Source organism: Phaenicophaeus curvirostris, chromosome 20 (assembly GCF_032191515.1).
Source record: "Phaenicophaeus curvirostris isolate KB17595 chromosome 20, BPBGC_Pcur_1.0, whole genome shotgun sequence".
Taxonomy (NCBI): Eukaryota; Metazoa; Chordata; class Aves; order Cuculiformes; family Cuculidae; genus Phaenicophaeus; species Phaenicophaeus curvirostris.
In genome coordinates this window covers 1,254,493-1,271,406 of record NC_091411.1, presented here as the reverse complement: position 1 = coordinate 1,271,406, position 16,914 = coordinate 1,254,493, and the positions used below count along the sequence as shown (strand labels likewise).

The window sequence follows — 16,914 nt, the reverse complement described above, 5'->3', positions numbered from 1 at the left end:
ACCTGGTTATTCTATGATTCTATAACGCTCAGTGCTGGGTCAGGTCTTTAGCGTCAGGCCCTGTGTCTGGCAGCGCACAGTGACACAGCGGTACTTTTGGATCATTGGAGCGCCCTGGTGCATGGCCTGGTTCTTCCATGGGTATCACAGCATGTAAAAGAGCTTAATGAATATTACTTTTTATCTTATATAGAATAACAGACTGGTTTGGGTCAGAAGGGACCTCAAAGCCCATCCAGTCCCACCCCTGCCGTGGACAGGGACACCTCCCACTGGATCAGGGGCTCCAAGTTCCATCCAACCTGGCCTTGGACACCTCCAGGGATGGAGCAGCCACCCCTGCTCTGGGCAACCTGGGCCAGGGCCTCCCCACCCTCATCCTTAGCAGTACAAGGGTAAAAGCCTCAAGCGTTTCAGGTTTTACTTAAAAAATAAGGCTCCTTTACTTTGTCCCCAGACAGAGTATACTTTGTCTGGAACCTTCTGTTCTGCCAGAGTGAAGGAGTCTCATTGTGAATGGAAGTCAAGCTCTCAGGGCAGTGTAAAAAGAGGATTGGATCCATATCCCAGCTCAGGAGGCATCATGTGTCACCTAGGAATTGTAGCCATGCACCACACCTAGAAACATATTGCACCACATCCCCAGCAGACACATCTTACTTCTGTTGCATGAGTGAAGTAAGTGTGTATTGTGGGTTTCAAACCCTGCATGATAAATAAATTTTGGGTTTCCTTCCTCTATGTTGCTAATAGCCATAAACTCTGCTGACAGTGTAGCGCAGACTGGAGTTTGTGCTTCTGAGTCAGTCGCAGATGTGAAGCACAGTTAGGATGAAGCACTGTGGTGGTGCAACTGCCAGGTTAAGAGTTAACCCATGCTGAAAGAGGGGCTTGCATTGTATTATACCATTTGTGTTCCACTAGTGCACCACAGCCCAGTCACGATCCCCAAACCCCATTGCACCAATGTTGAAGAGAAGGATTGTTTCTGTTCTGAAAAGCTTAGGGCCATTCTCTTTTGCTCTGATCGACAGAACATTGGGTTTGGCTCAGGAGACCTGAGTTCAGACTGCTTTCGCTCAGCTGGGTGTTTGACCTGGGCTGAGCTCCTCTGCCCTGGAGTGCTTTGATTTCTGCAGGTACCAGGTGGAGGTAGTCGTGGTGCTGCAGGGCAAAGGGCTGGTGGAGACTCCGCACCACCACCTGCGTCACCTCTGGCCCCAGAGCCAAAAGGGCTACTTCTCTTATTTCTGACACACATGGAATGTGGAACGTGCTCTTAAAGACCTCCCAGGTGGAAGGTTTACCACCTCCAACACAATGTATGCCAGTTCCTCTCGAGCCTGACCATTAGATTTGTGTAGTGTTTTGGGGTTTGTTGGTGTTTTTTTTTTCTCTCCCAAAGCCTGTATGGCTTCTCCCTTTCCTGCATGGCTTTGGTAGATGCAGCTCATGCTTTACTTTGGGCTCTCTGCTTCTTTGTGCGGTTCCTTTGTATGTGTGTTTGTATGTTCCCACATTCTCTGAGCTTCCTTCTTGTGTTTGAGATCAGTAACACCTTCTGATTTATCAGTTAAGGCGTTTAATTCATTTCCAGTTTTTCCATCACCAGCTCTTAACTCCCTTTTCCCTTTAAATTATTTTCACATGCAGTACAACCTGCCAGCTCTCTGAGCTTATTGAAGTCCGTTCTGTTGTTTTTATTTTGCTGTTCTTCCTTCCTTTAGAGGTTTGAACTCTTCATTTATCATCTCTCTTATCCAGTTACCTTTTGTCCTCATGGGTTTTTTTAATCCTTCTGTTATTTTTGTAATAAAATATAGAGAACTGGATTAAAACCCAGTTCCTTTGCTCAGAAAATGTCACTAGTGCCTTCAAGAATGTCCCAGTCCGTCTGTGTTCCTCCATCCTCCTCTCCACACAGGTACCTGGGCACTTTAAATCCCACAGTTCTGCCAGGTGCTTTGGCTGGTTCCTCTACAAGCTCAAAAGAAAAAGTATTCACTGGATCTTTTTGGTGACCTCAATCAGTCGTGCTGTGTTTTGTTCTGAAGTGTTCTGAAATCTTGAAGTCAGGGGGTGATAGTCTTAATTTTTATATTGATCTTACCTTCTTTAAAGAGTGTTGCTTCCCATGAGCTGATGATCTTTCCTCTCTATACTGGGATATAACACCCAGAGGAAAGACCACCATAATTATTGGGATAATATCTTGCAGGATAATTGTGATAATTTCCTCAGATACTTTGAGAGCAGGGATTTGTTGTCACTCTGTGGAAGATTAATTTAAGAATGACAACTTCAGGCATCTCTGTTTGAGATGGAAATGTTCAAGTTATGAAGTGATGCTTCGGGAGGTGCTGGGAACATGCAGTACCCAGCGGTACCTCCGTGCACACCCCTCTGATCCCAGGCTCTGGGATTCAGGGATCTTTCTCCATTCTCCCAGTTTCCAGCCCTCAGGTGTGCCAGGTGTGGGGTATGGAGAGTGCCAAGCTTCAAGGGCCTCTGAGTTGGGAACACAAGTTTCTCACGGTGTACGCTGATTCCAGGGAGGCTGCGGAAGATCTTCCCTTTGCTGTATTCTGTCACCCTTCCCAACTGCTGGTCCTACTCCTTCCGACAAGTCACTTGGGCTGTTCAGCCTGGAGAAGAGGATACTGAGGAGGAGGAGGAGCAGGTGCTGGTCTCCTTTCTCTCGTGACTCACAATAGGACTCGAGGAATGGCAGGAGGATGGGCCAGGGAAGGGTTAGGTTGGACATTACGAGAAGGTTCTTCCCCCAGAAGGTGGTGGAGCCCTGGAACAGCTCCCAGGGCAGCAGACACAGCACCAAGCCTGACAGTGTTCCAGCAGCATTTGGCCAAGGCCATGAGCCTCACGGTGTGAATGTTGGAGTGTCCTGTGTGGGGACAGGAGGCAGACTCGATGATCCTTGTGGGTCCCTTCCAAGTCAAGACACTCTGTGACTACCTGTGGCATGTTTTAGCCACTGAAACCCCAGTGGAGGCTTTGGTTAAACCCTTCCCTGTCATCCCAGCATCCAGCAAGATCTGACAGATACGTGTGCTAATCCTAGTTAATGTATTTTATCTTCTGCATTTATCACTCTTCACAGTAGATTTCGAAACAATCTACTATGTGAAGATCTTGGGGTTTGCAGTTGTAATGAAGTACATCTAATGAAGATGACAGTAATAAAAATAATAACAACTGTTGCTTGCTAGCTCAGCAAAACAATAGTCCCATCTCTCCCTGTGTGGATACGGAGTCTCTTTTATGGATAAATGTTTTATCTCATAAACTGTAGCCACAAGTTTACATCCTGAGTAACGTGTTCCAAACTGCTGCAATGAATTATCAGCACGGGTTCCAATTAAATCAAAAAGAATGCAGCCTCTAGAGACTGGCAGTGGTGTCTGCATGTGGATGCTCCCTAATTAAAGATGTGAAGTCACTGGCAGGGAAGCACCTTGAACCAGCAAGAGGATCTTATCGTTCCAAGGTGGTAGAACCAGAGGTATCAGGATTAGCATTGCTAATCATGGGTGAAAGTGTAAATAACAGTTTCTAGTGTAGATAAGCTGACAATGTGTGTGTCTGTCCGTCATTGTTCCAAGCGTGATGGCATCCTGCCTTCCGCATACTGAGCTTGAAATTGGTGAAGGAAAGATGTCATGTCTAGACAATAAAACTTCAAGGAAGTTCATCTGTGTTGTATACTTAAATGTCTTTTTCCTTCTTTTAGCTCTCTGCCCCAATGTCATAAATCAGCGGCACTTGAGAACTCTACATTACCTCTTCTACAAGAGATTTGTTGAGGTATGCTTCTGTGTTGTAAGGTGTGGGTATGAATGAGGCTTTTTGACTATTTTGCATTTTGAATTATAGAATGGTTTGGGTTGGAAGGGACCTAAAAGCCCATCCAGTTCCAACCCCCTGCTATGGGCAGGGACGTCTCCCACTGGATCAGGAGCTCCAAGCCCCATCCAACCTGGCTTTGAACCCCTCCAGGGATGGGGCAGCCACCACTGCTCTGGGCAACCTGGGCCAGGGCCTCCCCACCCTCATCATGAAGAATTTCTTCCTAATGTCTAGTCTTAGTCTCTCACCTTCCAATTTAACGCCATTCCCCCTCACCCTGTCATTACATGGCCTAGTAAAAAGTCCTTCCCCAGCTTTCCTGGAGCCCCTTTCAGCACTGGAAGCTGCTCTAAGGTCTCCCCAGAGCCTTCTCTTCTCCAGGCTGAAATAACATAATGGATACAGTTGGAATGTATCGATAGTGTGCAAGCAAGTTTCATTGTGATTATTGTATAGAAATGCACTGGATCTCCCCTCAACCTGTTTTTTCCTCAGAGTGAGTGGTTTGTGTGTCAGTTCATATTCTAACAAGGAGGTGTTGTGGTTGCTCAGAGCTTCATGTCTGTTCACCGCAGCACCCTGAGCCGTGCCCTGAGACATGAGGGGAGGTCCGGGCTTGCTCTCTGTGCATTCTCTTCCTCAGAACCATCTTAAAAAAACCTGGAGCTTACAGGATAAGGAGTTTGGTGCTGGTTTCGCATTTAGGGGAATTGTGTATTGGGTTTTTTTAAGAACACTCAGTTTTAGGCATTCCACGTTGCTGGATTCTTTGCGTGCACTTTGCTTTGGTACCCGTGGCCTGGCTGTGATAGCGTCACAGTTTAGCCCCAGCCCACCCAATTTTGGCAGCTGGGCTCCCAAACCTACCACTGAAGCTTTTGTGTGCTAACAGCCTTGTAGCAAGACAGTCATACTTTCAGCTCCTGAGCCACTCTTGGAGCTGACTTAACTTTTGTCCGGCCTCCAAATTCGCTTTCCAAATACACTGGTCTTGTCCTGGCACTAAGGGCTCATAGAAATGAAAAAGATGCCATTAATCCTTTCTAAGGAGCAGGTTTCTGTGCAGCAGCTTGGAGGGTGACTCTGCAGAATGACTTGGCTGTGGTTTCTCCTCTCCTCATGAGTGCTGTAGGCCAGGTCACTGCCCCTTGGATGCGCTTGAGCGCAATGCACCGGGGAGCACATTTCTCTTCTAGTTAACAGGGTGGTTTTGGTGCTTCTCTTGATGGTCTGGCACCCAACATTATCCTGTGCCTGGGGACAGATAGTACCAAGTGAGAGTGATTTTTTTTTTTTTTTTTTTTGCCTCTCTGGAAAAAAATAGCTTGTACTTCTTGTATCTGGGTGTATCAACTGGCCCGTGAAGGGCAAGGGCCACAAGAGACTGAATATCATAGCAATATATTCCCATTTCTTGAATTCTTGGTTTTCAAGCTGTATTTGCCAAACATAGTGGTGTGTTATCTGCAGATCAGAGATGATGTTCTCCTTGTAGGTGCAAGAGGCTTTTTAAATAGAGTTTAACAGGGTGTTCAGATGTTCCTACAGTGCTGTTGATGCACTCTTCAGAGAGCTGGTGTTCAGGAAATGAGACACCCCCTCCTGTGCTTTTGTTCAAAAGAGGGTTTGTTTGATGTTCTGACAGAAGAAGGCAGATGCATGAGCTTTTTCTGATCCCCCACCCCCGGTACTTTGAACACAAAGGTGGGGTTGAGTGATGGTGATCTGATGACGCCATTCTGGCACAGTCAGTTCTGCTTCCAGGACCTCCTGATCCAACAGGGAAGGCTCCCATCTGCCTTTGCTGCCTGCCAAATGCACAGACAGAAGACCTGGGGAGGATTGAGCGTTTCAGCATCCTGCATCTCAAAGCTTTAGTGTTGGATGACATCATTCTAGAGAGCTTGGTCATCCAGAGTGAGAGAGCAGAAAGCATTTACCCAGGTGTATTTGTTTAGCAGAGTGGAATGGATTCTTGATCTGGTGTCCTGCTCTCCCTGGCCTTCCATTTCCTTTGTTTTGGAGTATTTGCTTGATTTTAAGTATCCAAGCTGGCCAGTTACTTCCATTAAGGTACATTTGGCAGCAGTTTCTGGACATGATCCCATCTTCTGAGAGCTCTTTGGTGCTCTCTGTTTACCATTCTCAGCTGTGTATGAGTTCTGGTTAAAGGGCTCCTTTATCTCACCAGTATTTAAATTACATGCTTGTGTATCTCAGAGATGTTTTCTCTGAGCCTTTTACTCCCGGTTTGCTCTTGTAGCTTTCCATGAAGTGGCACTAGTGATGAGTGTCACCTCTGCCAGGAGCGGGGCGAGGCTTCAGCCTTGCTGCCTGATGGGTCTCACGCAGCCTCCGTTCCTGGCAGAGCGGAGAGTGGGTCCCATCCCGAGTTCCTCCCCAAGGTTGGCTCTGAGTTCAGACATTGGAACGGGAATGTTAACTTATCAGTTTCCTTTCCCAGAACTCATGATTCCAGAGGATTTTTTCATGACTTGGCCGTTGAGAGAAGTTTGTATTTTCATATTCCAAAGGCTCAGCCTTGCAGATAATCCCTGAGAGCCCTTCGTTACTGGAGCCCACGGGGCTGGCTCTCTGCTGGACTAAGTCAAGGGGAACAACCTCTGGACGTGGTGCAGGTCTGAGGTTCAGCTAGACCGTGGCCTGTTCCAGACTTGCTCGGTGATTTCTCTTTCATGGCAAGAACACCATGCGAGCTTTGAGGTCTTCAGCAATGCTGCTGCACTTCGCAGAGTGGTGTTAAGGCGATTGGGTTTCTGCAAATGAATCCAGGACCCAGCTCTTACCCCAGCGTTCAGGCTCCTGCTGGATAAAGGCCTGCGTTGCCTCTATACTTCGATTGCCTGTGGGGTTTTGTCTTCTGTGCTATAGCATAAATTTGAGTTGTTGTCCGAATTACTTCATCTCAGCTGTGTTTCTCTGCCGTGCCCCGGCTGGTGACATATGAGAAGCAGACGTTTCCCGTGTGCTCGTGAACGCATTCCTCAATCACAGCTGATGCCAGCATGTAAGATGATGTGTTGCATTTCAGCTGGCTTTGCGGAGCGTTCTCCCTTCTCGAACACAGCTCAGAAGTGATTTTGTCTTTTCAGAAAACCATGACTCAGGAGAACTGGACAGACCACGTTCAGGTGAGTATGGATTCCCCTCTCCCGTGTTCTCATGCAAGATGTTAACAGTATCCAGCTCTGGATCCTGTAGTTCTACTATTCCAATCTTACACCTTCTCATATTGTTGTCAGCATGCAGCAAAATTGTATGTGCAGGAAAGAGCAAGGAGGAAAATGTGTATTTTAATTGCTGTAATGTCTTTTAAAACACTCTAGTTTGGCTGGAGCAGTTAGGGAAGATTGTCGATACCTTCTTTTACTTTCACGCACTTATTTATAAGTGAACACTATGAATATTTATGTTGATTAATGACAAGGAGAAGGGAAAAGCGAGTTCTCTTCAGGCAGCTAACACAATGTGAGTCAACTGGGACAAATGCATCCTCCTGCATGATCCGCTCTGATCGTTCTCCACAGTTTCATTAGGTGATTGTTGGATATTGTGATTTCTGTGTCTTATGCAGTAGGACATGAGTGATTTTAATAAAGCAGGAAGAAGGGCAGCAGTATTTTATTTCTTGGTGTATAAACAGGACAGTTCAGGCAACCATGTTTTGGCCTGACACTATGACAAATACCCGTGTGACAATGAGATACCAACAAATCCCGTGGTGTCAAACCATTACAGATTATTGATGTGTCCATGTTATCCCAGGGGAATCACAGCCTCCTGGTGAGTGTCTGCTCCTATTCTGTAACCCCACTCAGTGGGAGTTCTGCAGCCACAGGGGATTTCTGACCAACGGTGGAATCTTCCTTTGAAAATCCACCCAGATGATCAGTGTAGGCCCTGGGCTGGCACCAGGCTGGTCACACGTTGAAGATCTTGGGCTTTCTGCACATGCTATCAAAAGGACTGGAGTTTAAACATGAGATGTTTCTTCTGTCTTTCATGGGTCAGCAGGAAAAGGAAAGTTCAAAAGGCATGAGGATGTGTTTTTTAAGATAGAGATCATTGATAAAGTGCCCAGCAGCACTTCAAGACAAGTGTGAAACCTACTGAGATCTCTCAGTGTGAACAGGCAACTTCTGTGTGTCGGTTATCATAGCTGTGTGAGAGGCCAGGCTCGTGAGGAAAGGATGGGGTCCTGCGTCTTCATTGCTGTGATCTTATCCAGTGAAAGAACTTTTCAGGGTTCCCTTTGATTCTCACAAGCTTAGAGGCCAGCACGAGTGCTGGTGCCTTGCTGGATGGAGACATGAGGTGGGATTAGCCATGAAACACTTTGTCACATCTTCTGGGTGTGTGCTGCCGTCTGCAGTGAAGGGGTTCCTGTTGGTACTGTGGTGGGTAGTGGGAAAACCTCCCAGGTAACAGAAACGACTGCAGGCTGTGTCCATCACTTGTGGAGATGAGAGGCTGGGAACAGATGCTCTCTGAAAAGCACTTGTTTGGTGTCTGGAAAGCCAGCTCTGTGGAGAACCACACAGAGCTGGGCTGTGTGATGGACCATGGCAGAAGGGCGTCTTTGCCTTCCCAATGTATTCCAGAGTGTGTATTTTCTGTAAGCTGCCAACATCCACTTTTGTCAAGTATGTAATTATCACACGAGCAGTGCTTAAACTTGCCTGTTATCAGTATCTTGGTGCTATCAGAGATTCCTGTCTTTGGCATCGCTTTAAAGCGATCAGAATCTGTACCTGTGCATCTGGAGGAACTGAAATAATCCCATGTGCAGGTTGGCTTCTGCTTCACACTGGTGGCAGCGCGGCTGCAGTGAGCAAGAGAGAATTTGCAAAGGGGGAATCATTAAGCAAGTTTCATTTTTTCAGTGTGAAAACTCGGGTTGTCCAGGACTTTATTGTTTTTGAATGATTAGACTTTACATAAGGGAAAGGTTTGGCTTTCCACTTAGAGCTTCACCTGTGACCTGGCATATTTTGGCCAAAAAACCCCATGAAGCTCCTCATAGAGCTGTACGGTGTTGTCCTTTGTGTTGTAAGTCCCACGTGCATGTTCAGTTCTGACTCCCAGATAATGTGTATCTGCTGGAGGATGCAGCATTACAGAGCCATCGCGCTGGGTAGGCAGCAGAGGATGGGATGCAGTGCCACCTCTGGATCTCCTGAGGGAATGGGAACCAAAGCTCCCAAATAACTCCACAACTCAGTCAGTTCTGGGCCCCTCACTACAAGAAAGACACTGAGGTCGCGGAGCGTGTCCAGAGAAGAGCAATGGCGCTGGTGAAGGGGCTGAAGAACAAGCCTTACGAGGAGCGTCTGAGGGAGCTGGGGTTGTAGACGAGGAGGCTGAGGGGAAACTCAGTCTGCAACTGCCCAAAAGGAGATTGTAGACAAGTGGGGGTTGGTTTCTTTTCTCAAGTGATAGGTGACAGGATGAGAGGGAATGGACTCAAGCTGCACCAGGGCAGGTTTGGATTGGACATCAGGAAAAATTTCTTCATGGAAAGGGTTCTCAGCACTGGTAGGGGCTGTCCAGGAAGGTGGTGGAGTCTCCATCCCTGGAGGCATTTAAAAGATGGGTGGATGAGGTGCTCAGGGATATGATTTAGTAGTGGACAAGGACGATTGGGCTTGATGATCTCAAAAGTCTTTTCCAACCGAACAATTCTATGATTGTATGAAATTCTGGATAATACTTTTGATCTTATGTCCAAAGAGGTGAAAGTCTCTATGACTTTAAAGCCTATTTTTGTTGAGTTCTGTGCCGCAGCCGTAACCGGAAACTTAAAGGATGAAGCTGCCGAGAGCTGTGGTGAACACGGTGTTTGTCCTTGGTGGTGGTGCTGGCAATTCCACGTCTGTGTGGTGAGCAAGGGATGTTTCAGGGCTGGTATTTCTTTTTGTTTGCCCTGAGCAGCGCACGTACAGAATCTTCTCGTCCCTGCCCTGTGGGATGAATCAAAGGTGTGATCCTGACTGCTCCTACAAAAGCCAGAAACTCAGCAGTTAATTGTGGGGCCAACAGAACCTGTTTCCAGCCCCATAGCAAACTGGTTTTGCCCCCTCCTCCTGCCAGCGCCCATGCTGTGGCTCTGTGTCCAGGACTGGCAGCTGCAGGTGGGCAGAGGCGGTGGGAGGGAAAGCAAAGCGATCAAAACATCTTCATAGCCCAGGAAAACTGCCTTCATCGCAACTGTCGGCTGGCAGCCTGGTTAGCAGGAGAGCAAGAGTTTGCACCCTCTCCTCTACACACAGATACCTCGAGGGCAGAGGGCGGGAAGAACACTCTCCTTGCACAGTGCCAACAACTGCGTTGCTATTCAACAGCTTGCCTAACTGATCCTGAGCTGCACGGAAACACGCAGGAGAGTGCCTGTCTTCACAGGCTGAGGGGAAGGTGTGTGAGATATTGATGGTAGATAGGCAGGAAAAAAAAGGGGCAGGGCATGAGCCAGTTGTCTGCTTTGCTGGGTGCCCTTCTGCTTTCATTTTGGCATGCTTCATGGTTTTCAGAGCTTTAATCAGCTGCAGAGAAACAGTAGAGTTGGGGAGAGCAATGAGAACAGCCGAGATCTGACAGCAGTCAGAGGTGTGTGGGAAGGGTTGTCCTGCCAGCAACTGCAGCGAGCGCTTGGCTGGCAGCAAGAGGAGCCTCTTGAGCTCCATTGTTTTCCTGGAAATTCTGCAGGACAGAATCACCTTGAGACTACAAAGCATGGAAGGTGTTTCCAGTCACAAGTTCACAGGATCATGGAATCATTAAGGTTGAAAAAGACTTCTAAGCTCCTCCAGTCCAACTGTCAGCCCAATCCCACCATGCTGACTAAACCACGTCCCCAAGTGCCATAGCCACATGCATTTGGAACCCCTCCAGGGATGGAGACTCCACCACTGCCCTGGGCAGCCTCTGCCAGGGATTCACTACTCTGTCAGTAAGGAAGGTTTTCCTGATATCCAATCTAAACCTCCATAGGACAACTTGACGCCATTTCCTCTCATCAGTTGTTACTTGCGACAAGAGACCAACACTCACTCCCCGCAAGCTCCTTTCAAGGAGCTGCAGAGGGAGATGAAGTCTCACCTCAGCTTTGAGCATCCGGATCCAGTGGGAGGTGTCCCTACCCATGGCAGGAGCCTGGAACTGGATGGGTTTTGAGGTCTCTTCCAACCCAAACCAATTCATGGTTCTACGATTCGGAGCTGTGACTCCTCGAGCAGCCCTCTTGCCAGCGGTTAGAACTACTCTCTCCTTCATTCTGGCGTGTGCAACTCGAGAGAAGAATATGGGGATACAACACCTGGGAAAGTGACCCCTCTTTTTTTCAGGCCCCTGTTTTGCAGCTCTTCATTCTGCTCTGGTCTTGCATGAGAATGGAGTGGATGAGCCTGGCACCAGCTGTTGGCCATGTTCAGTGCTGGAGAGGCTCCAGCTGATCTCCTCTCCTGCTCCAGCTGCAACAGTGAGATAACTTATTTATTTTACAATTTCAGACCATGAAAATCAAATGCTGTGCTATCTAGTTCTCCAGGTGACCAAGGGTGAGGTGCTACTAATTCACAGCAAATGTTTAACTCCAGCTCCACGAAATTCTAGGGTTGTTTTGCTCCTTCACAAATAATATTCAGAAATCTGCCCAAACAGAAGGCGTAGAAGTCCCTTCCTTTATGCACAATATATTTGAGAAACTTTGACAATTCCTAATCCTTAATAGGTGTGAATAATCTTACACTGCATCAAGGAGTTGCTGTAATCGGATTTATTTAACCGGTTAAATTCTAAATGACAAACATCCTCAATAACTGGAGCACCTCTGCTATGAGGCCAGACTGAGAGATTTGGGGTTGTTCATCCTGGAGAATAGAAGGCTCCGAAGAGAACTTACAGCAGCTTCCAGTACTGAAAGGGGCTGCAGGAAAGCTGGGGAGGGGCTCTGAATCAGGGAGTGCAGGGATAGTATGAGGGAGAACAGTTTTCAGCTGCAAGAGGGGAGATTGAGATGAGATCTTAGGAAGAAATGTTTAGCTGTGAGGATTGGGAGACCCTGGCCCAGGTCGCCCAGAGCAGTGGTGGCTGCCCCATCCCTGGAGGTGTTCAAGGCCAGGTTGGATGGGGCTTGTAGCCCCTGATCCAGTGGGAGGTGTCCCTGCCCATGGCAGGGATGGAACTAGATGGGCTTTGAGGCCCCCTCCAACTCTAGCCAATATATGATTCTGTGACAGATGCAGAGACCATAACGGGCTCTTTCTGCACAGGACCATTTTGACCTGCATTAAAAAGTAAACACCTCTGGAATAAAATGTAACAGCTGTTATGCTCAAGGAGGTGATTTTTAAGGGGAATTTAAAGGACAGAATGCAATTATTTTTTTTAAAGGTTTTTGTGGCCAGAACACCTGGCCAGCAATGCTGCTCTGGGGAATCTTTCATAAGGACAAGAGGTCAAAAATGCTGCTTTGCAGAAATCCCCATCTCGCATCCTTCCCAAGGACCCCTGAGCTTCAGTGAATGTTTAAATTGAGTCAAGATTGTTTTGAGTGTAGCAACATCCCCATAGCGTGAGGAACAATGTCTGTAGGGAACGGAACAATCTTTGCAATGCAAATGGGAATCATCTTCAGGAGGTGGTTAATAAACGGCATGTCCTTTGGTATAAGGCTGCACTGCAAATTCTCTTTTGCTCTGTGTTTGAGGGAACTGTTTATTCAAGGATCTAATGGATGTCATCACTCAGACGTCAAACCTAGCCTGGCGGTTTTCCTGGAAGGTAGAAACCAGAACTCGTTTAACCAGCCGGTGTGGAGTCCCGCACGAGTATTTGTGCCTCTTTCTTAGCAGGAAATTAGAACCAGTGGGTGATTGGGTTTTTTCCTTCTAGCCTTAAAAGTCCCAGGGAGGAATCATAGAATCATGGAATGGCTTGGGTTGGAAGGGACCTTAAAGCTTATGCCGTTCCAACCCCCCTGCCATGGCAGGGTGGAATTATTAAAGCTGTTACCAGCTGAAATGAATGTTCCTGGTTCTGCTGGTGCTGGTGCACGCGGTGCTTGAGCAGAGGAGTCCGGGTAGCTTGGGATGGGTGTGGATGGAAATACGCAGGAGCTGCTCTCTGTCTCTTGTTTGCCTGCACTTTGCCTGTTAAGCTGTCTGCAGAAGAATTGCATTTATCTTCCCACAACTCTTAGCATCCTCCTGGCAGCTGCCACTTAAAAAAAAGAGGTTTGTGTTTTATTTCCCATTTCCCTTTCACAAACCAGACTGTGTTTAGACCTGGACCAGGCACAGGTTTAAGATCTGGTATGGTTCTTGGGAAGCCAGAATTGAGGGAATCACTTTCTGGCAACTGAGAGCTGGCAGCCTTTAGTGCCCCAGTGCCCACTTGCTGCTCCCCTTGCTCCTTTCCTGTATTTTGTCCCCTGTTCAGGGACCAACCAGGAACTCGGTGGAGGTAGGAGAGTTTGAGCAATCCCTCTGGGTTTGCCCTCTGCCTTTTTCTTTGGATTTACTATTCCTGTTGGAGGTCTCTTGGGAGATCGTGCAGCCACAATGTGATATAAAATTATATTTTACCGAAGGGAATATTAAACCATGGAGAAACTGGACAATAAAAGTAGCAGGCGAAGTATAGATTTCCTTCTATTGTTCAGTTGGGTTTGTAACCGGTGTCGTGTATTTATTGATAGCTGAAATAACATCAGAGCTGCAAAACAGGACTCGCTGGCAGAGCTGATGCAGAAAACAGGCACATCTGTGACCGTCTCAGGAAAAGCAGAACGGAATTCTTCAGTTGCGTTCTGCTTTCTGGATGGAGAGCAGTAAAATCTGCATCTGCACTAATGAAGTTAGCACTGTTGGTCTACAGTAAATGAGGACTTCTCATTTAACAAACCCACAGCTGTTGTGGGAGAAATACATGGGAAAAGCCAAACATGCAGTGCGTTCCGTGCCTTATTATCCAAAAAAAGTCGATGAAAGGATGGTGTATACAGTTAAATGTAAACACCTCCATGTCCCTGCTTCAGGGCTCAGAGAGGATTGCTCTCTGTAAGACCTAGAGGCCTGGTGTGCCCAACAATAGTTGTGGTAGTTTTACTTATAATAAATCCTGCCATTTCTAGATAAATAATTTTTGGTTAAGCACAGCCATACTGATGAATTCAGGTGGAATTTTACAAAGAAGCTAAAGAATGATAGAATCAAAGAATGGTTTGGGTTGGAAGGCACCTTAAGCCCATCTAGTCCCACCCCTTGCCACGAGCAGGGACACCTCCCACTGGATCAGGGGCTCCAAGCCCCATCCAACCTGGCCTTGAACCCCTCCAGGGATGGGGCAGCCACCACTGCTCTGGGCAACCTGGGCCAGGGCCTCCCCACCCTCAGCGTGAAGAATTTCTTCCTAATGTCTAATCTAAATCTTCTCCGTTCCAATTTAAAGCCATTGCCTCTCATCCTACCCCTGCCCTCCCTGATCAAAAGCCCCTCCCCAGCTTTCCTGGAGCCCCTTTCGGCACTGGAAGCTGCTCTAAGGTCTCCCCACAGCCTTCTCTTCTCCAGGCTGAACAACCCCAACTCTCTTAGCCTGGTTTCATAGCAGAAGTGCTCCAGCCCTCGCATCATCTTCGTGCCTTCCTCTAGATCCATTCCAACAGTTCGATATCCTTCTGTTGGGGATTCCAGAACTGGATACATGTCTCCTGGTGGGGTCTCATGAAAGCGGAGTAGTGGGGGAGAATCCCCTCCCTCGACCTGCTGGCCATGCTTCTTTTGATAAATAAATAGTGGTTAAGCACAACCATGCTAATAAATTCAGGTGGGATTTTACAAAGAAGCTAGGGAAAGCAGCCATTGTTTTCTGTACTATCAAATTATCAAAAATTTCAAAAATCAGCCAAAAATTCCTCTAGAGTGATGGAAGATGCATTTGCCCAATAACTTTGGAAAATCACCTCCCATTTGCGTAAGCATGGGCCTAGAGGGCTCAGCTCTGGGGATTCAGCAGAGCTTATGGAGCTGCCTGTGTGCCTTCTGCTTCAGTGAGTTTATGGTAAGTAATTCTTGGAAAGCGCAGGACCTCGGCTTTAAATGTTGTTGCCAGGTAGCCTTTCTGTGCAGATATTAAGTCTTGGTAAGTGAAGAAAGGAAAAAAACCTCTCCTTTCTATTGTTTTTGTATGTTGAAGGTGGTTTCTGACCATAGAGCCCCCGCTGCCAGCCAGGGTAGCTCACTGCTAAGTGATGTAATGACATTTCTGTCACTCGCACGCATTTGTTTGAAAGCGCAGCTTCATCAGAAAGGGATTTGGTACGGTGTAAGAAAGAAACTAATTGGCTTACAGCTGTAGGTTGGGAGGGCAATGTTAGATTAAAGAGTTAAGAGCATCAGCAAGCGGTCAGTCTGAACTGATGTGCCCTGGTGGGGTGTTTAATTCAGCCAAATGGGAGAAGCATCTTAGTAGTAGGAATTTGTTTAAGAAGGACCATCATCCAAAACTTTTTAGGAACACGTGGGGCATCCAAGCTCCTTAAAGGTACTTCAGGAGTCTGATATAGCAGTGACAGGATACCTATTACTGACTCCAAGCTACATCACCTGTAAGATGCCACAAAGGGAAAATGGAGACAGCTTCACTTAAAACAAGCAAATCCTCATGTTCCCTTTACCCTCTTGTCTGCTTACCTGGAGCCCTGTATCCAGTTCTGGAATCTCCAACAGAAGAAGGAGGTGGAACTGTCAGAACAGGTCTAGAGGAGGGTATGAAGATGGTCTGAGGGCTGGAGCACCTCCTGCACGAGGCCAGTCTGAGAGAGTTGGAGTTGTTTGGCATAGAGAAGAGAAAGCTCCAGGGAGACTTTAGAGCAGCTTCCAGTACTGAAAAGGGCTCAAAGAAAGCTGGGGAGAGACATTTTACAAGGGATGGAGTGATTGACAAGAGGGAATGGCTTTAAATTTGAAGGGGGAGGATTTAGACTAGAGATTAGGCAGAAATTCTTAATGCTGAGGGTGGGGAGGCCCTGGCCCAGGTTGCCCAGAGCAGGGGTGTCTGCCCCACCTGGAGGTGTTCAAGACCAGGATGGATGGGGCTTGGAGCCCCTGATCCAGTGGGAGGTGTCCCTGCCCATGGCAGGAGGTTGGAACTGGATGGGCTTTGAGGTCCCTTCCAATGTCAACCACTCTATGATTCTCTGATTCTGTGACGAGCAGTGACATTGGCCTCTCTGGCAGAAACAGGGAGCGGTGAGGAGGAAGATGGGATGTGGAGCTTGCCTGCTAGCACGGGAGATGTGTTCACTGCTTTTTTTAACGCCGGGAAGCAAATAGGTCACAAACAGGCCTCGTGTTCTGGTTACAAATGGGAGACAACTCTTCTTGCAGCTCTGTGGCTTGAGCCCAGGCGCTGCTCTTGCCCTGGGGTAGTTTCTGTGTGCGTGGGGCCGTGAATGGGTAGGGGCCACATTTCCCCTGTGTTGCGGAACTCTTAAGCCTTGTGCATATTCACACACACGCCCACATCCACTTTTAGGTTCTTATCCAGCAGTAAAATTATCCGGTCATTCAATGATCATCCCAGATTATTTAAACTCTCTGCAGTCAATTGGTCCCTGTCTGAGCGCTTCCACAGGTAGAGATTGGATTCCAAAGGCAAATCAGCTGCTTCAGACAAAAACGATTGGGCTGTTTGCAATTGATAGTTTGGCTGGATTGTACTTCTAGGCGAGATTTGTTCACCAGTTCCCTGCCAAGAAGAGAACCACATAAACAGAGGATTGTTTAGAAACAAAAAGAGTTCCTCTTGCCGGAGAAGTCATGTAAATGGGAAGGAACAGGAACCTAATCTTCCCTTGTTCGCTCTGTAAGAATGCATCTCTCTGAGGAATGTTGTAATTATGGATTTAGGAAATCTGTCCAATTTGCCAGGGTGTGAATTTCAGAGTTCATTCAGTCAATCTTCGCAAGCATTTCTCCTTCAGAACAAAAACCACTGGGACTTGAAATGTACCAAAAGAGATTAAAGGAGAGA

At 47.4% G+C, this 16,914-nt stretch overlaps 1 protein-coding gene across 8 annotated transcripts in view; it reads left to right on the top strand.

The window, feature by feature from the left end:
• Nucleotides 1–16,914, top strand: part of EXD3 (exonuclease 3'-5' domain containing 3) — a 302,313-nt gene that overhangs the window by 116,891 nt on the left and 168,508 nt on the right. For all 8 annotated transcript variants that reach the window (XM_069873071.1, XM_069873076.1, XM_069873069.1 and 5 more), the window contains 2 exons: nt 3,749–3,822; nt 6,978–7,016. In XM_069873071.1, coding sequence (XP_069729172.1) covers nt 3,749–3,822; nt 6,978–7,016 — 113 coding nt within the window. The remainder of the gene's footprint in view (nt 1–3,748; nt 3,823–6,977; nt 7,017–16,914) is intronic.